This window comes from Equus przewalskii, chromosome 31 (assembly GCF_037783145.1).
Source record: "Equus przewalskii isolate Varuska chromosome 31, EquPr2, whole genome shotgun sequence".
In the NCBI taxonomy this organism is placed as follows: domain Eukaryota; kingdom Metazoa; phylum Chordata; class Mammalia; order Perissodactyla; family Equidae; genus Equus; species Equus przewalskii.
In genome coordinates, this window is record NC_091861.1 from 21713997 (window position 1) to 21730485 (window position 16489).

Here is a 16489-nt window from a genome sequence, read left to right on the forward strand (position 1 = left end):
ATATTAGTAAACAGTAAAACCCAGATACTTTTTTTTCAACAGCTTTTCAACTTCCCACTTAGCTATTGTGGCAATTCAAGTGTAAAATAGGGGGCTGGCCTGCTGGTGTAGTAGTTAAGTTCACCCACTCCCCTTTGGCAGCCTCATGGGTTTGGATCCCAGGCACCAACCTACATGCAACTCAGCAAGCCATGCTGTGGTCGTGTCCCACATACAAAATAGTGGAAGATGGTACAGGTGTTAGCTCAGGGACAATCTTCCTCACCAAAAAAAATAGAGAACTGAAAAAAAAAGGTAACGTTACTTTTTCTTAAACTAGTCACCATTCTCTTTCTAGCCTATGGTTCTGGGGAAAAAAAAGCTGCTAAAAACTCATACCTAGTTTTGCCTTAGTTTTACATAATACTTTTATCCAGCTGTAAAAATATGGCGTTAGGGACTGAATGTGTCTCCCCGCACTTTGTATGTTGAAACTCTCGTCCCCAGTGTGAAGTATTTGAAAATGGGGCCTATAGGAGGTAATTGGGTCTTGAGGGTCGAGCCCTCATGATGGATTAGTGCCTGTATGAGAAGTGAGCGCTCACTTTTTCTCTCTGCCTGCCCTCTGCCCTGTGAAGATACAGCAAGAAAATGGCCATCTGCAAACCAGGAAGAGGACCCTCACCAAGAACCAAATTACTTGGGACCGGCCCTGTAGCCAAGTGGTAGAGTTTGCATGCTCTGCTTCAGAGGCCCAGGGTTTTCCGGGTTCGGATCCTGGGCGCAGATGTGGCACTGCTTGTCAGGCCACGCTGAGGCAGCATCCCACATGCCACGACTCGAGGGACCCACAACTAACAATACACAACTATGTACCGGGGGGCTTTGGGGGAAGGAAAAATTTTTTTAAATCTTAAAAAAATAACAAAAAAACAAATTATCTTTATCTTGGACTTCTCAGCCTCCAAAAAGGTGAGAAATAAATATTTGTGTCTAAACCATCCAGTCTATGGGAAATTTGTTATAGCAGCCCAAACCAAGACATATGGAAAAGAAGAAATGGAACTCCCCCTAAAATCTTAGCTAGAATCTTGGAAAACCCTGATGGGTCCACAAGAAGCCATATTTCTGAGCCATTGTGATTATAATAGCCATTACATATTGAGTGTCTACGCTGTCTAGACTAAGCACCATGCTGTGTGATTTACGTTATCTCCATTTATCAAAGTAAATAGTATAGGAAGATGGCATTATCCATATTTTATTTAAAAAGAACTTATAGGGCCAGCGCCGTGGTGCAGCAGTTAAGTTCATATGTTCCACTTCTGTGGCCCAGGGTTCCCTGGTTTGGATCCCGGGTGCGGACCTACATACCACTCACAAAACCATACTGTGGCAGGCATCCCTCATATAAAAGAGAGGAAGATGGGCCCAGATGTTAGCTCAGGGCCAGTCTTCCTCAGCAAAGAAAAGAGGAGGACTGATGGCAGGTGTTAGCTCAGTGCTAATCTTCCTCAGAAAAAAACATAGTTCTAAGAGATTAAGTCATCTACCTACTGGTCACATCTAGTAAGTGTGATTAGTGATTTGAACGCTTCCCTGTCTTGTTCTAATAGATACACTCAATCTAAGTACCAGTTCTGATTTTTTCCTGTGGATTTAGCGGTTGTTGTGGACCCCTATCCAAATCCGTTACCCTTAGGCCTTGTAACGAGCCTCCAGTTAAAACAAGCTGTCAGTCTTCGGGGATTGGCATGTCAGCAGGGCAGCTGCTCAGTCCTACAAGACTGCCCCCGCAACCCCACTTCAGATGCCAATCGCAAGTCCAGGTCGTCACCTGTGCTTCTGACTGACCAGCTATGGATTGGGGGTTCCAATGACCCCCTCCTTGGGTTCAATTAATTTGCTAGAGTAGCTCACAGAACTCAGAAAATCGTACTTACCAGATGACCAATTTATTATAGAAGGAGATAACTCAGCAACAGCCAGCTGGGAGAGATGTCCAGGGCGAGGTATGGGGAAAGGGCGGGGATCTTCCATGCTCTCTGCAGCATGTCAGTCTCCCGGAATCTTCACCAACCTGGAAGTTTTCCGAACCCCATCCTGGTGGGTCTTTATAGAGGCTTCCGTACATAGGTATGATTGATTAAATCATTGGCCATTAGTGATTGAACTCAATCTCCAGCCCCAGCCTCCCCCCAAGTCGGAAGGGCTGAAAGCTCACACCCTCTAGTGACAAGGTCGGTTCCCCCGGCAAACCACCCCACCCTCAGGGGCTTTCCAAAAGTCACCTCATTGACATAATAAAAGACACTTTTATGGCTCTCATCACAGGAAATTCAAAGGTTTTAGAAGCTGTATGCCAGGAATGGGATGAAGACCAAATAGATATTTACTATAAATTACAGTATCACACAAGGTAACAGACTTCCTCTACTCTAACAAAAAATGGACAACATAGCAAGCATGTAAAATTTCTCATAACATAATGCAAAATAAAGGACTAAAGGACATTCCATTCTCTATTCCCTTCCATAGTTCTAATTTATCACAGGAGAATGAAATAGTCCAAGTTCTTGCTTTATCAAGGTCTCCTAATGGCAGTCTAATAAGATTATGTAGGAAGCATCAATGATGGCAAATGGCCAAAGAAGCCACCAGCTGTCCTCTGCAGGACCATCCCAATTCCTGGGTCCATCTTGACCAGAAAGCAGAAGCATTCCACTTCTCTCTTTTTGGAGGTGGGTTGGGCGGGGTGGGGGGGGAGACTAAACTTCAGCTAACATCTGCCGCCAATCCTCCTCTATTTTGCTGAGGAAGACTGGCCCTGAGCTCAAGCCCGTGCCCATCTTCCTCTACTTTTTTTATCTGTGGGACGCCTACCACAGCATGGCTTGCCAAGTGGTGCCATGTCCGCACCTGGGATCTGAACCGGTGAACCCCGGGCCACCAAAGCAGAACATGTGAACTTAACCGCTGCGCCACTGGGCCGGCACTTCACTTCTCTTAAAATCCACCTTCCTCCCACCACTAGGGAAGTTTTCTCTTCCCAGCGTCTGGTAATCCGCCCCGTGGGACTCTATGGGATCAGCTTGGAATGTGCTTCTCAGGCACTTAAAACATTCTTGATAGAAAGCTGGAATTATTGACTTCATTAATAAAGCATCTAAAGTATTTGCAATTATTCTAAAATAAGACTTCCAACAGGATAAATCTTGTTTGCTAAGTTTATCTGAAATAAACTCCGTATGAAGAGTATTCCCAGTCACAGAATAGAAGAATAGCTCTATCAGAAGTGACTTTAGGGACCGTCAGCCTAACCTCCCATTCAGACTAGATCCCTTCCGACAGTCTTGGAACACATTCTGGAAAGCAGAACGCTCCACCTCTCAACAGAACTCAAGGACCTTTCTGATTTCTGCTCATAGGTACAAGTCTGCTCTCTGGAACTACAGAGTCATTCCATGGAAATAAAGTTCATTCCATCCTACAAATTTAACATACTTCTGTTTCTCTAGCAGTACAAAGTGTGAAGGCTTGTCACAAAACAGTACAAGGATATTCCTGCCGAGCTCACCATCCCTGGGAGAGCCCTACATCGTACATCCTAAATGAGTCCTCACCACTGAGCGCTACGAAAGGCTAGGAGTTAACCCCTTCTGAAAACTGTACAGAATAAAGAATCCCAGATGCTTAATTTCTAGCTCTTGGTTGTAAAATTCCTATGCAAATTCCTAATAAAACACATTCTTTCCTTATCTTTTGATACAACTCCACTCCTCCAGTTTTAAATATCATCCCTTTTGCTTAAGAATGGGCAAGTAGGAAGACAACGATTCCACAGCGATTTATTGTTCATTATTTTTACAACTTTTTGGGGACACAATTCACATACTTCAAACATCCTCCAACATTGAAAAGGCATTATCACTTTAAATAACTGACATTTCACTGGCAAAGTGAGGAGCACCGACATCACGAAAAGTCTTCTCTCTCACTTTTTTTTAAGTAACACTGCTGCACTAGTGGAAGTAATTTCCCTTCTTTGTGGAGCCTATGAGTGTCCGTTGCACCTCCGATAAAAGTTCCATTGACAAATATTCTTGGCACCTGTTGGATAAACAAAAGTTGAGGTCACGCTAGTGTCAGAAATGTAAGACCGTTTCACATAATAATAGCAGATGCTCATATTCTGGGTACTTTCACGGGCCAGGAACCATACGAAGCTCTGTCACAAATGACCTATTTAAATCTTTACAACTCTTGAGGTTGGTACTAATTTTATGTTCATTTTGGAGGAAAATGAGGCAGAAGAACTTGCCCAGGATCACAGTGATAGCAAATGACTGAGGGGGAATTTAAACCCAGGACAATCTGACTCTCAAGCCCTTCCTCCTAATTGCTATGGTATATAAAAGGTAAAATAAAGCGGTCTCTAATAATCAATAGCGTTTAAGTGGTTCTTTTTTATTTCTTTTTTTTTGCTGAGGTAGATTTGCCCTGAGCTAACATCTGTTGCCAATCTTCCTCGTTTTGTATGTGAGCTGCCGCCACAGCATGGCCACTAACAGACATGAGCCATGTAGGTCCACATTTGTGAACTGAACCCAGACTGCCGAAGCAGAGCACGTCAAACTTAACCACTAGGCCACCAGGGCTGGCCCCAGGTGTTCTTTCTTACAGCTGGTTACTAAAAGGAAAAAGCACAGTATAACCTTCTTCCATGCAAATATAAACAAGAAAGAAAATGGCGACATTGTAAATTTTTTCTGATAATGCATATTAAGGAAAAATGCACAAATTTCAAGAATCTCAAAATGTGGAGCACTAAAGCACTCCTATGAGCATAGTAATGGGAGACTGACCCGGTCTGTCCTGTCCAAGTAAAGGGAGGAAGGATATTTTCATCCTGAGAAGAGCTCCAGAAGGACCTCAAAGATTCATGGACAAGCACTCCTGACAAACAACGCCATCACCCCATCCGTCCCAGTGAAAACACACACACACGCACAGACACACATACATATACATACAGAAAGAATAAAAATACAGTGAATTAACTCTGCTGTTTCCTAGTGCATGAGTCTGGTTGCCGGCACTGTCATTTCTTTTTCAAGCTAAGATTCCCAGAGAATGCCTGGTTCTCTTGTCCACACAAGGGTCTAGGCTCTGGGTGATCCAGGTCACCTCCTATTTCGGGGAAAAACACCGCAGAAGATATACTCACGGTTCTGTCACCAGTCATCTTGTAAAGAGCGTCTTGAAACTGGCTTCCGTATTCAAGCATGTCCAACTCCACCACTTTGTAATTAACATTTATGTCATGGAAAAGTTTTTTTGCCATTGTACAGTAAGAACAAGAGGTTTTTGAGAAAATCACCACACAATTGTCAGAAATCGTTTCCTGAAGTAAAACAAACAAACAAAAATATAATTTTAGTTCTAGATATCACCTTTCGGAAAGAAATCACGATGCAGTGGAAACAGTACGGATTCTGGAGACTCCTGATTCAGGCCTCAAACTGAATCTCCATCAGCTATTTCCTCATCTGTAGATGGAGGATAATCGTGTTCATCACAAAGGACTGTGATTAGGAAAAGAGGATGTAACAGAAGGAACATGTTGGCATGGAGTAATAACCACCACAGAAAATTCACACACAGCAAACACTTCTGTGCGCCCACACAATTCTCAACACCTCATTTAAACCTCACCACAATCCTGATAGGTCCTATTATCATCTCCACTTCACAGATGGGGAAAGTGAGGCACAGAAGAGGGGAAACAGCTTACTCACGGTCCTCAGCTAATAAGTGGCAGAGCTAGGATTTGAACCCAGGCAAGACTGACTCCATAGTCCATACCCTTAATCTCTGTTATACCGCTGCTCAAATATTCAGCAGGTGTTCAGGAGTTAAGCCCTGACCTTCCTTAACTTTCAGTTGTGAGGACTGATGTATGGTTCTCTTTAAAATGTTAAGGCTTTTACTGATCCAGGTATAAAGAGCTTACACCTCAACCTCCATTCCTTCTTGTATGTCTTTTTTTTTTTTTTTTTTGGTGAGGAAGATTGGCCCTGAGCTAACATCTGTGCCAAGCTTCCTCTATTTTGTATGTGGGATGCTGCCTCAGCATGGCTTGATGAGCGGTCAAAGTCCGTGCCCGGGATCCAAACCCGCGAACCCTGGGCTGCCAAAGTAGAGCATGCGAATTTAACCACTATGCTACCATGCCTGCCCCAGTCCTCCCCGATTTTTGCTTGAGGAAGATTGTCCCTGAGCTAACATCTGTGCCAATCTTCTATTTTGTACATGAGTCAACGCAACAGCATGCAACAGCACGCTGATGAGTGGTGTAGGTCTGTGCCCAGGATCCAAACTCACGAACCCCAGGCCAGGGAAGCAGAGCACACTAAACTTAACTATGCCACGGGGCAGGCCCCACCTTCTGGTACATCTTTATAGGGAAAAAACTGCCATTACTGTATTGATGAGATGTTCTTATATTGTTGCTCCTGGAAAAGCTACTTCCGGAAGTGCTGATTCAATGGGGTTGAGGCAGAGGTCAGAAACTGTTATTTTCTGAAAACCTTCCCAGATGATTCTAATGACATCAGCCTGGTCTGGAAACTGCTCTCCAGGCCTAACTCACAAAGACCACGAGACTTTTCTATGCATCTGCATCACCTGTGAAATTTGTTTTGTTTCTAAATCTATGAACATCCAGGTCCTTTAAGAGATTCTGAATGGAAAGGTCTAGCACCCGGGCATCTGTCTAGGCTGCTCTTACGTGGTCACAAGCAGCACCTTCAAGAAGAAGGACAAGGGGCCAGGCCTGAGGCACAGAGGTTAAGTTCACGTGTTCTACTTTAGTGGCCTGGGGTTCGCCGGTTCAGATCCTGGGTGAGGACATGGCACTGCTTGGCAAGCCATGCTGTGGCAGGCGTCCCACATATAAAGTAGAGGAAGATGGGCACGGATGTTAGCTCAGGGCCAGCCTTCCTCAGCAAAAAGAGAAGGATTGGCAGCAGTTAGCTCAAAGCTAATCTTCCTCAAAAAAAAAAAGAAGAAGAAGAAGAAGGAAAATAATCAGAGAGAAAATCCAGGCAAAGTGATTCAGAAGTTATATCCGCCCTTGGGTGTCTGAAGGGTTCCAGGTCACTGTCTAGCTATCTGCAAGTTGGTCTATTTTTATGCTTTCTCTTCTGCTTACTCATAATATTTAGTAGAGAAGTCTGTCTCAGGGAAAGCCAGCCATACCAGAGATGTCTTTTGAATCCACTTTCTAGATGAGAAAACTGAGCCTGAGTAGTTCATAACACTGGGATTGGACCCAACCTTGTCTCAACACCAAATCCAGTGCTCTTGCCTCCCCTGTGTGGCCTCAGGTCACAGGCACAGTGAGACCATCATTTAGAGAGACATGAGCATCTTGGGGGCTGCTAGGCAGTACCAACACTGATGCAGAGATCCCAAAGTGAGCTGAAACATAAGATGACAGTGTCAAAGTTTGTTAAACTCTCCTTCTCACCTTTTCTAACCCCACCCTGGCTAAACAGTTCATGATTTTGTATTCTTATTTTAAAAGAGGTCACTCCCTCACAATAGGTTTCTAGCATTGCTGTTAAATTCAATATGGGGCCGGCCCAGTGGCACAGCAGTTAAGTGCGCACGTTTACCAGTTCGGATCCCGGGTGCGGACATGGCATGTCTTGGCAAGCCATGCTGTGGTAGGCATCCCACATATAAAATAGAGGAAGATGGGCATGGATGTTAGCTCAGGGCCAGTCTTCCTCAGCAAAAAAAGAAAAGAGGAGGATTGGCAGCAGATTTTAGCTCAGGGCTAATCTTCCTAAAAAAAAAATCAACAGCTATGAGTGAATACTTTTTTAGCCAAATAAACTAAAGGCAGAAATAAGTATGTGGTGGTGACTGGTGGTAAGGAACAGAGAAAGAGAAGTGAGTATGTCTTGTAGGCTGCAAGGGAAGAAAAACATACATAGAAGAGACATTTTCTGAGGCAGAATTAACTGGGCTTTGCAGTGAAAGAAAACAGAACACAGCAGTGCACAGTACCCTGGAGAGGACCATTTATGGAGCAGCTACGGCATACTAGGGTCCACGTTAGGGAAAAGAGCTGTTAAACAGCTTCCCAGGCCAAAACCAAATAGCATTCCTGGCTAAGGGCAGCCTGACTGGTAGCAACGTACACCTGAGGTGGGTATGATGGAGAGAAGCCACCAACCTCATAGACCCAACTTAGAGGGAGTGAGGACTCCACTAACAATAAATCTCATAAATTTTGACTACCAAAATGATCTAGAACGTTTTTCTCACATGGATTATTTTGATAGCAGATTATAAAACATATAGTAATTTAGTAATTCATTTGCTGAACTATATCATATTTGGCTACTGAATGAGCTTATTAAATGTGTAAGACACAATTCTTTTTCTTTTTTTTTTTCTTTGGAAGATTAGCCCTGAGCTAACATCTGCCGCCAATCCTCCTCTTTTTGCTGAGGAAGACTAGCCCTGAGCTAACATCCATGGCCATCTTCCTCTACTTTATACGTGGGACGCCTACCACAGCATGGCTTGATGAGTGGTGCCATGTCTGCACCCGGGATCTGCACTGGCGAGCCCTGGGCCGCCAAAGTGGAATGTGCAAACTTAACCACTGCGCCTCTGGGCCGGCCCCCACAATTCTTTTTCTACAGAAGAAAGTTTTCTCTTCCATCTCCCGCATCACTCACTTGGATCTGATTCACAGGAGCTGTTGCTGAATTCCCCAAAGATGATGATGTGCTGTTCCCCATCCTGAAAGGAATTTTAAAAGGCAGCGCAGTTTATTAAACATTCAAGGCAATATATCAGATGACAGCCATTTGAAGAAAACCTGATATGCAAATATGTATCCAGACTTACAAAACAGAAAAACCAGTTTTACTTTTATCAGTACAAAATATCAGTTTACAAAGGATTTGTTTACTAAAACCAGAAGGGCCGGTGTCCTTCTCTAACTAGCCTCCTGATGCCCTGAGTTATTTGATAAAACCACATTCACTGTGTTTAAAGCCTGGTACAGTCATTTCTGAACACTAAATTTCAGATAGTCTTTGCTAATGATTGGCCATAGGACCTGAGCATTGGTTTAAAATTATAGTTCTGGGCCAGCCCGGTGGTGCACAGGTTAAGTTCGCACGTTCTGCTTAGGTGGCCGGGGGTTCACCAGTTCAGATCCCGGGTGTGGACCTATGCACGAGTTATCAAGCCATACTGTGGTAGGCATCCCACATATAAAGTGGAGGAAGATGAGCATGGATGTTAGCTCAGGGCCAGTCTTCCTCAAAAAAAAAAAAAAATACATAGGGGCCGGCCCTGTGGCCTAGTGGTTAAGTTCTCGCGCTCCGCTGCGGCGGCCCAGGGTTTCACCGGTTCGGATCCTGGGCACAGACATGGCACCGCTCACCAAGCCACACTGAGGCAGCATCCCACATGCCACAACTAGAAGGACCCACAACTAAAAAATATACAACTATGTACCAGGCGGCTTGGGGAGAAAAAGGAAAAATAAAATCTTAAAAAAAAAAAAACATAGTTCCCATTTTCCTATTAAAGCATGCCAAAACTCCATGCACACTTTGTGAAACAGAGAACTTACAATGATTCAAGGATTTTGAGGAAACTAAAGTATCTCAACCACAGTGATCCATAGCTCCCAGTGTCCCAATCTATTAAGTGGGAACAATAACCGCTCCCACCCCAAAGCATTGTGTGAAGGTTAAATGAATTGATCCACAGAAAACAGAACAGTACCTTGAACACAGTCAATGTTCAACACCATTTGACATTATTACTATTATTTCTTGATTACAGGGACTCTTATCATCTCCACACTTATCATCCAAAATCTAGCTGTTAGGAGCTTGTAAAAGGAGGCATTCATTGTAACAGGAAAATATTCACTAAAAAACTGACCAGTTTAATGTCATCAAATCTCTGCACATCCCCAGAACCTGTCCCCATCCACTTCATCTTTCGTGATCAGCCAGGCCCTACGGCACTGCTGGAACATCACGATGCAAACCAACTGCAGAGTGAAATCACAAATCTTGCAAAGGGATGAGATAATAGAGACCTTAAAAGAGAATTATCCAAATAGCTAAGGATTAAGAGAGTAAGATAAAGAACTAAAGCTTCAAATGTTTCAGAAAATAGTCTCCTTATGATTAGTTGGCAAAATTTAAGTTTTTTTGTTTGTTGTTTTTTTGGAGGAAGATTAGCCCTGAGCTAACATCTGCTGCCAATCCTTCTCTTTTTGCTGAGGAAGACTGGCCCTGATCTAACATCCGTGCCTATCTTCCTCTACTTTATACGTAGGACGCCCACCACAGCATGGCTTGACAAGCGGTGCCATGTCCGCACCTGGGATCTGAACTGGCGAACCCCGGGCCCCCGAATCAGAATATGCGAACTTAAGTGCTGTGCCACCAGGCTGGTCCCAAAAGTCAAGTTTTGATAGAAAAATTTCTTCCCCCAAACGCTTCATTCATTCATGGTGAATGCACTTAAAATGTACACGTTGTTAAATATAAAAGTAAGCTACTTTTTATAATGTTTAGTTACCTTTTTTCAAAGGTACCAATGAAAACTTTTCTTGTTACTGTATGGCATGAAATTTTAGTACTGTTTTGTTTTGGTTTTTTCTCCCCAAAGCCCCAGTACATAGCTATGTATCCTGGCTGGAGGTCCTTCTAGTTCTTCTATGTGCGATGCCGCCACAGCATGGCTTGATGACCAGTGTGTAGGTCCACACCCAGGATCCAAACAGGCGAACCCTGGGCCACCAAAGCAGAGCGTGCGAACTTAACCACTCGGCCACGGGCAGCCCTAGTTCGGTTTTAAGAATCCACTTTAAATAGCTTTCTACATGTTATCCTTGGAGGATGAGCATCTGTTCCACATGGCCACACCTGCACACTCAGAGGAAGGGCACTCTAACAAACACCCACTTCAGTAAGGACAAACAGTTAGAGACAGACCCCTCCAAGGGAACATTATAACTCCCCAGGTTTACAATCTATTATTCTTCCTTCCCAATAGATTAGCAAGGAGACCTTTAAAATAAAAAGGGCCTGTGTGCTTATCTTAGGATGTGGTTAGGAGCATCCAGCTAGAGAGACTTGCAGCCAGCTTGGGAGGAGCGTAGAAGGTGCAGCTTTAAGGAAAAAGCAAGCTGAGTTTCTGGAGCCTAAACCAGAAAAAGAGGTTAAGCAGCATCAGTCTGGACCTGAGTAGGAGCTTTGGTGGAATAAATCAGCTCCCTATTTGGTTATCAACTAAGAACATGAGTTCTTTTATCTCAAGCGCAGCCTTTCATCAGCATCCGCAAACCGTGTACTACACATGTGCATCCACCATGCGTTTACTACCGAAGCAGCTGTTCCAGTAGAACTTGCATAGGGGAATGCTTTCTTGGGGAGTGAGAGGAAGGAGGAAATGCATTCTGAAATATCACCCCCTTCTCTGCCAGATAAAAGAGAAAGCTCTGGAAGGCACCCTTTCACCTTCAAGTCTAGTTGAGCCTGACGAAAGTCATCAGCTGTTAAGGAAACGGGCATCATCGGAGAAGTAAGTGCACAACAATCGGTTCATTTCAACACTGATGAAGCAACCACTAGTCAGGCCACCTTTATGGAGCGCCTACTATGTGCCAAGGAGGCAAAAGCGCTAAATGCCCCGGAGATACCAATCACCGGAGAAACACGACGACGGGGCCTCAAGGACCTGTCAGTCAAACAGTTACACCACGTGATGACCACCTTCCCAGGGGGTTCGCTAGCTTCGCATAGAGAGTTAATCAAGAGTTCCCAGATTCTCGCAAACCTGGTAGGAGTTGCCAGATCAAGCAGGTAGAAAGAGACTCCCAGACTGAGGGATGGATGCCCAGGGGCGGGCACAGATCTGCGATCTCTGCGAGAGAGACCTGCGGGCCAGCCGCGCGGACCCAGCATCAGCCAAGCCGTGGGTCTTCCACCGCAGGCCTGGTGGCCGCGGGGTATTGGAAGCGGGAAAGCGGAGGGAACTCACTGTCTTGCTCTAGTCAGAGGCGACACTGACTTGTATAAGTCGCAGTCCCTACCCTCAAAGACTTGGCCATTTAGCAGGAAGCGTCACCTTCACCTCCTGCGCCCGGGTTGCCAGGTTTAGCAAAGAAACATGCAGAACGCTCGATTCCATTAGAATTTCAGATGCTCAGCGAATAACTGTGTAGTCTGTGTCCCGTGCAATATTTGGGATACATGTGGACCAAATTATTCGCTGTTTGTCTGAAATCCCAATTTATCAGGGCATCTTGTATTTTACCTGGGAATCAAGGCGGGGGGGGGGGGGGGGGCAGTGGTTCAAGCGAACACGACTCAAGTATTTCCAACCTGAGCGTCACGGGATCCTCAGGTCCACAGAACCGCAGAGGGCACCATCTCGTCCCCACCCTTCCAAGGCCCCCCGGCGCCCCCCCGCCGCGCCCCCTACCCCGAGGCCGCCGCGCCGCTCCAGCTCCTGGTCCAGACGAGCCGCGTCCCCGTCCGCGCCGCGCGGAGCCAGGACATGGTCGGAGCGCAGAAACAGCCACGCAGGGCCGCCGATCGCCCCCCGGGACCGCCCGCCGGGCCTGCTCGCCCCGCCCCGGGCTGCCCGCGCGCCGCCGGGCTGGTCCGGCTCCTCCGCGCGGCCCCGGAGCCCCTCCCCGGAGCGCGGCGTCCCCGCGGTCCCGCCCATTGTCAGCAGCCGTCCCCGTGCCGCCGAGGCCCCACCTGCTGGTCTCCAGGGCTCGTCCCTGCCCCGCACCTGTTTCATTTCAGGCTGGAGACCCTCATCAAGGCTCAGCGCGTGGAGACTGTGACCCACGTGCTCGCGAAACGGGAAGAAAAACAATGATTGTCCGCGACAATCAGAGAGCCTGGGGTGTTTCCCAAAGGCTGGCAGCGTCGTCACAGCTTCCTGTCGGACGGGTCCCGGTGTTGCTGAAGGAAGAGCCTAAATGTGTCATCTTCCAATGAGGCCATGGATGGAGAACGCATAGAAATCGTGGGAATGTTGGATTTCACATTCAGAACTCGAAGAAAAAAGTAATCCAATGGGGAATGTTCATTCCAAAGAAAACAAAGATTGTGTTTTCAAAATAAAAATGAAATTAGGAGCTAGAACTTAAAATAGCCCAGAGGCGTGTCACTATGGCTTTGAAAATAGGCGGAGGCTGCTAAGGACAAGATTGTGCCGCTCAGTCCTGGTAATAATAGCCCTTTGTGCGTCGCTGGGTAAGATGAGTGGGTGGGCCTTCATTTTTATTTACTGGGGACATCAAAATATGTTTGTTAAGGTCAGAGGTCAAACGGTGTGTCTCAAATTCTAAATAATTATCAGATCGATCCAGACCTTTTTTGATCCTTGATGCTCAACAAAGTTTAAGATTCAAGTTACCAAGTTGCAAAATTAGGTCTTCTGTTTCTGACAGTTCTTTTCCTACTTTCGAAGGAGCTATGTTCATTGCTTCATAGAAGGATGAAAAGTAGTTGTAAAAATACCCCAAATCATGTGAGGTCATTCTTCATAAATCTGAAATTAACTTTAAAAACTAAGATATGTTATCTGTAGTGTTGTGGGGTTTGGTTTGGTTGTGTTTTCATCAAAAGATAGCTATTTAGGAAATTTACTGTATTATTTTTGTTTTGAAGTGAGATTTTACCTTATGGTCTCAAATGGTTTTACAGAATAAAGCCTATTATGAGGTGAAACAACCATGTAGCAATTTAATTTTAATAAAGGATAGATGGCCTATGTGGAGCACAGAATTCATTGGACAGATTTTTTTTTTTTAGAAACTAATCCAAATGCTTTTCAGATTTACATGATCTACGATTAAATTTTTTTTTTTTTAAAGATTGGCACCTGAGCTAACAACTGTTGCCAATCTTCTTTTTTTCTTTTCTGCTTTATCTTCCCAAACCGGCCCCCCGTACATAGTTGTATATCTTTGTTGCAGGTCCTTCTAGTTGTGGGATGCAGGACGCCGCCTCAACGTGGCCTGACGAGCGGTGCCATGTCCGCGCCCAGGATCCGAACCCTGGGCCGCCGCAGCGGAGCACGCGAACTTAACCACTCGGCCACGGAGCCGGCCCCCGGACAGATTTTTTTAAAGGGGTCCCAAAATGAAAGTACTTCAGACAAAAGTGTTATGCCTGAATTAAGCATGATATATTCTTTTTTTTTTTAGCATGATATATTCTTAATTTTCAACTTCTTTGTGCTTCATTGGATAGCTAAAGAAGTGATGGTTTGGGGTCATAATTGTGATGTCTACAATAGCACATTAAGAAGTAGGTGGGCTGTTCATTAACGTCTATGGTGTGTATATCATGGGGAATGATCAAGAATATATTGGTGGGGCTGCTCCGTGGCCCAGTAGTTAACTTCCTGCGCTCTGCCTCAGTGGCCCAGGGTTTCGCTGGTTTGGATCCTGGGCGTGGACATGGCACTGCTTACCAGGCCATGTTGAGGGGTCATCCCACATGCCACAACTAGAAGGACCCACAACTAAAAGAACATACAATTATATATTGGGGGATTTGGGGAGAAAAAGCAGAAAAAAAAAGATTGGCAACAGTTGTTAGCTCAGGTGCCAATCTTAAAAAAAAAAAGGGTTTAAAAAAAGATAATATAGGGCTGGCTCCGTGGCCAAGTGGTTAAGTTCGCTGCGCTCCACTGCAGACAGCCCAGTGTTTCGTTGGTTCGAATCCTGGGCGCAGACATGGCACTGCTCATCAAACCACTCTGAGGCAGTGTCCCACATACCACAACCAGAAGGACCCACAACGAAGAATATACAACTATGTACTGGGGGGCTTTGGGGAGAAAAAGGAAAAAAATAAAATCTTTAAAAAAAAGAGAGAATATATTGGTAAATACAGCCTTGAGTTCTATAATTTTTTTTATGACTCAACGTGGTATCAATTAAAATTGGCATAACTTTAGACGTTCTTTCAAACTTGTTTTTTATTTCTTAAATTGTCAATTAAAGCTCCCACATTTTGTTTGACTTCAAGAGCAGGTTTATTCCCTGTCTAGGATTGAAAGCCACTAAGATCAATAAATCATGAGATCTACTTGAAAAGGCCCTTAAGGGAGGACCTCTGTAGAGGGTCCAACCTCTCTAAGGGGTCCAGGTGTTCCTTGGCTTCCTTGACTTGTGGCCACATCACGTCAATTTCTGCCTCCAACTTCGCACTGACTTTCGTTTGTCTCTGATAAAGACGCTCGTGATTAGATTTGTGGCCCACCTGGATAATCCAGGATGCTCTCATGTTCCATCAGTTACATCTGCAAAGACTCAGTTTTCCAAATAAGGTAATGTGCACAGGTTCCAGGGGTTTCACCTGGATACTTTGGGGAAAGGATCTTTTTTTTTTTTTGAGGACGATTAGCCCTGAGCTAACTACTGCCAATCCTCCTTTTTTTGCTGAGGAAGACTGGCCCTGAGCGAACATCCAGGCCCATCTTCCTCTACTGTATATGTGGGACGCCTACCACAGCATGGCTTGTCAAGAGGTGCCACATCCACACCTGGGATCCGAACCGGTGAACCCCGGGCCGCTGAAGCAGAACATGCAAACTTAACCATTTTGCCACAGGGCCGGCCCCAAGGATCATTTTTTTAGCCTACCACAACTACATAACCTAAAACAGCCTAGAGAAAGCCTGATATTTCGTTGAAGTCTTGTGTATTTTATCGAAATCCTGTGAATTTTGCTTTATACTCATTTTCTGTTTTTGTTTTACTGTATTACTTCATTCATCCTTTGCTATGTCAGTCACTATTCTAGGCACAGGATCCAGACAAAGTTCCTGCCCATAAAAGATAACATTCTATCTTTTCTCCAATTTTTTTTTGGAGGAAGATTAGCCTTGAGCTAACATTTGCCACCAATCCTCCTCTCTTTGCTGGGGAAGACTGGCCCTGAGCTAACATCCGTGCCCATCTTCCTCCACTTTATATGTGGGACCCCTACCACAGCATGGCTTGCCAAGTGGTGCCGTGTCCACACCGGGGATCCGAACCAGTGAACGCTGGGCCACTGAAGTGGAGCATGCAAACCTAACCACTATACCACCAGGCTGGCCCTCCAATTTTTTGAACATGGTGTGAAATTTATGGTTCATAAAGATGTGTCATATTTTTACTTTGTTAAGTGCCCCCATTTGAAAAGGTAAAAACAAATTTGTGTTTGCCTGTGGAGGATCAGAAGTGGCCACCTCAAAATATGTCTCTTTGCCTTACTTTTAAGACCAAGGACTTGAAAAGAAACCTTGACCTTCCCCCTACCTGCCTTGAAGAATTTAAGATAGAAGTGCTGCCCCCAGGACAACCCATCACCGTAGATAACTCTGGGTATTGGTAGACCGTGAGGGTCCTTGCTAAGCCCGTTCTCATCTACCAAACATTTGCTTT

General features: G+C 45.0%; 1 protein-coding gene across 5 annotated transcripts; it reads right to left on the reverse strand.

Moving 5' to 3' along the window:
* Positions 1 to 3811: 3811 nt before the first annotated feature.
* Positions 3812 to 13251, reverse strand: GLRX2 (glutaredoxin 2). 5 transcript variants are annotated; one of them, XM_070602572.1, is made up of 4 exons: positions 12832 to 13251; positions 8736 to 8799; positions 5207 to 5383; positions 3812 to 4089 (listed from the first exon to the last, which is right to left on the reverse strand). In XM_070602572.1, exons 2-4 carry the CDS (start codon positions 8796 to 8798, stop codon positions 3955 to 3957), a joined length of 375 nt encoding a protein of 124 aa, XP_070458673.1. In that variant the 5' UTR covers position 8799; positions 12832 to 13251; the 3' UTR covers positions 3812 to 3954. The 5 variants fall into 5 exon arrangements, with proteins under 5 accessions (XP_070458673.1, XP_070458671.1, XP_070458669.1 ...); XM_070602570.1 differs by having other exon boundaries at positions 12798 to 13251; XM_070602568.1 differs by lacking the exon at positions 12832 to 13251 and adding an exon at positions 12517 to 12714.
* Between the last annotated feature and the right edge of the window lie 3238 nt (positions 13252 to 16489).

What these genes read in the sequence shown, in the direction of transcription:
- GLRX2 (XM_070602568.1), bottom strand. Translation starts at nt 12,593, where the DNA reads ATGTCCTGGCTCCGCGCGGCGCGGACGGGGACGCGGCTCGTCTGGACC. An exon ending in AGCGGCGCGGCGGCCTCGGG is followed by an intron (nt 8,800 to 12,516) that starts GTAGGGGGCGCG and finishes AATTCCTTTCAG; the next exon opens with GATGGGGAACAGCACATCAT. An exon ending in CTCCTGTGAATCAGATCCAA is followed by an intron (nt 5,384 to 8,735) that starts GTGAGTGATGCG and finishes GTTTTACTTCAG; the next exon opens with GAAACGATTTCTGACAATTG.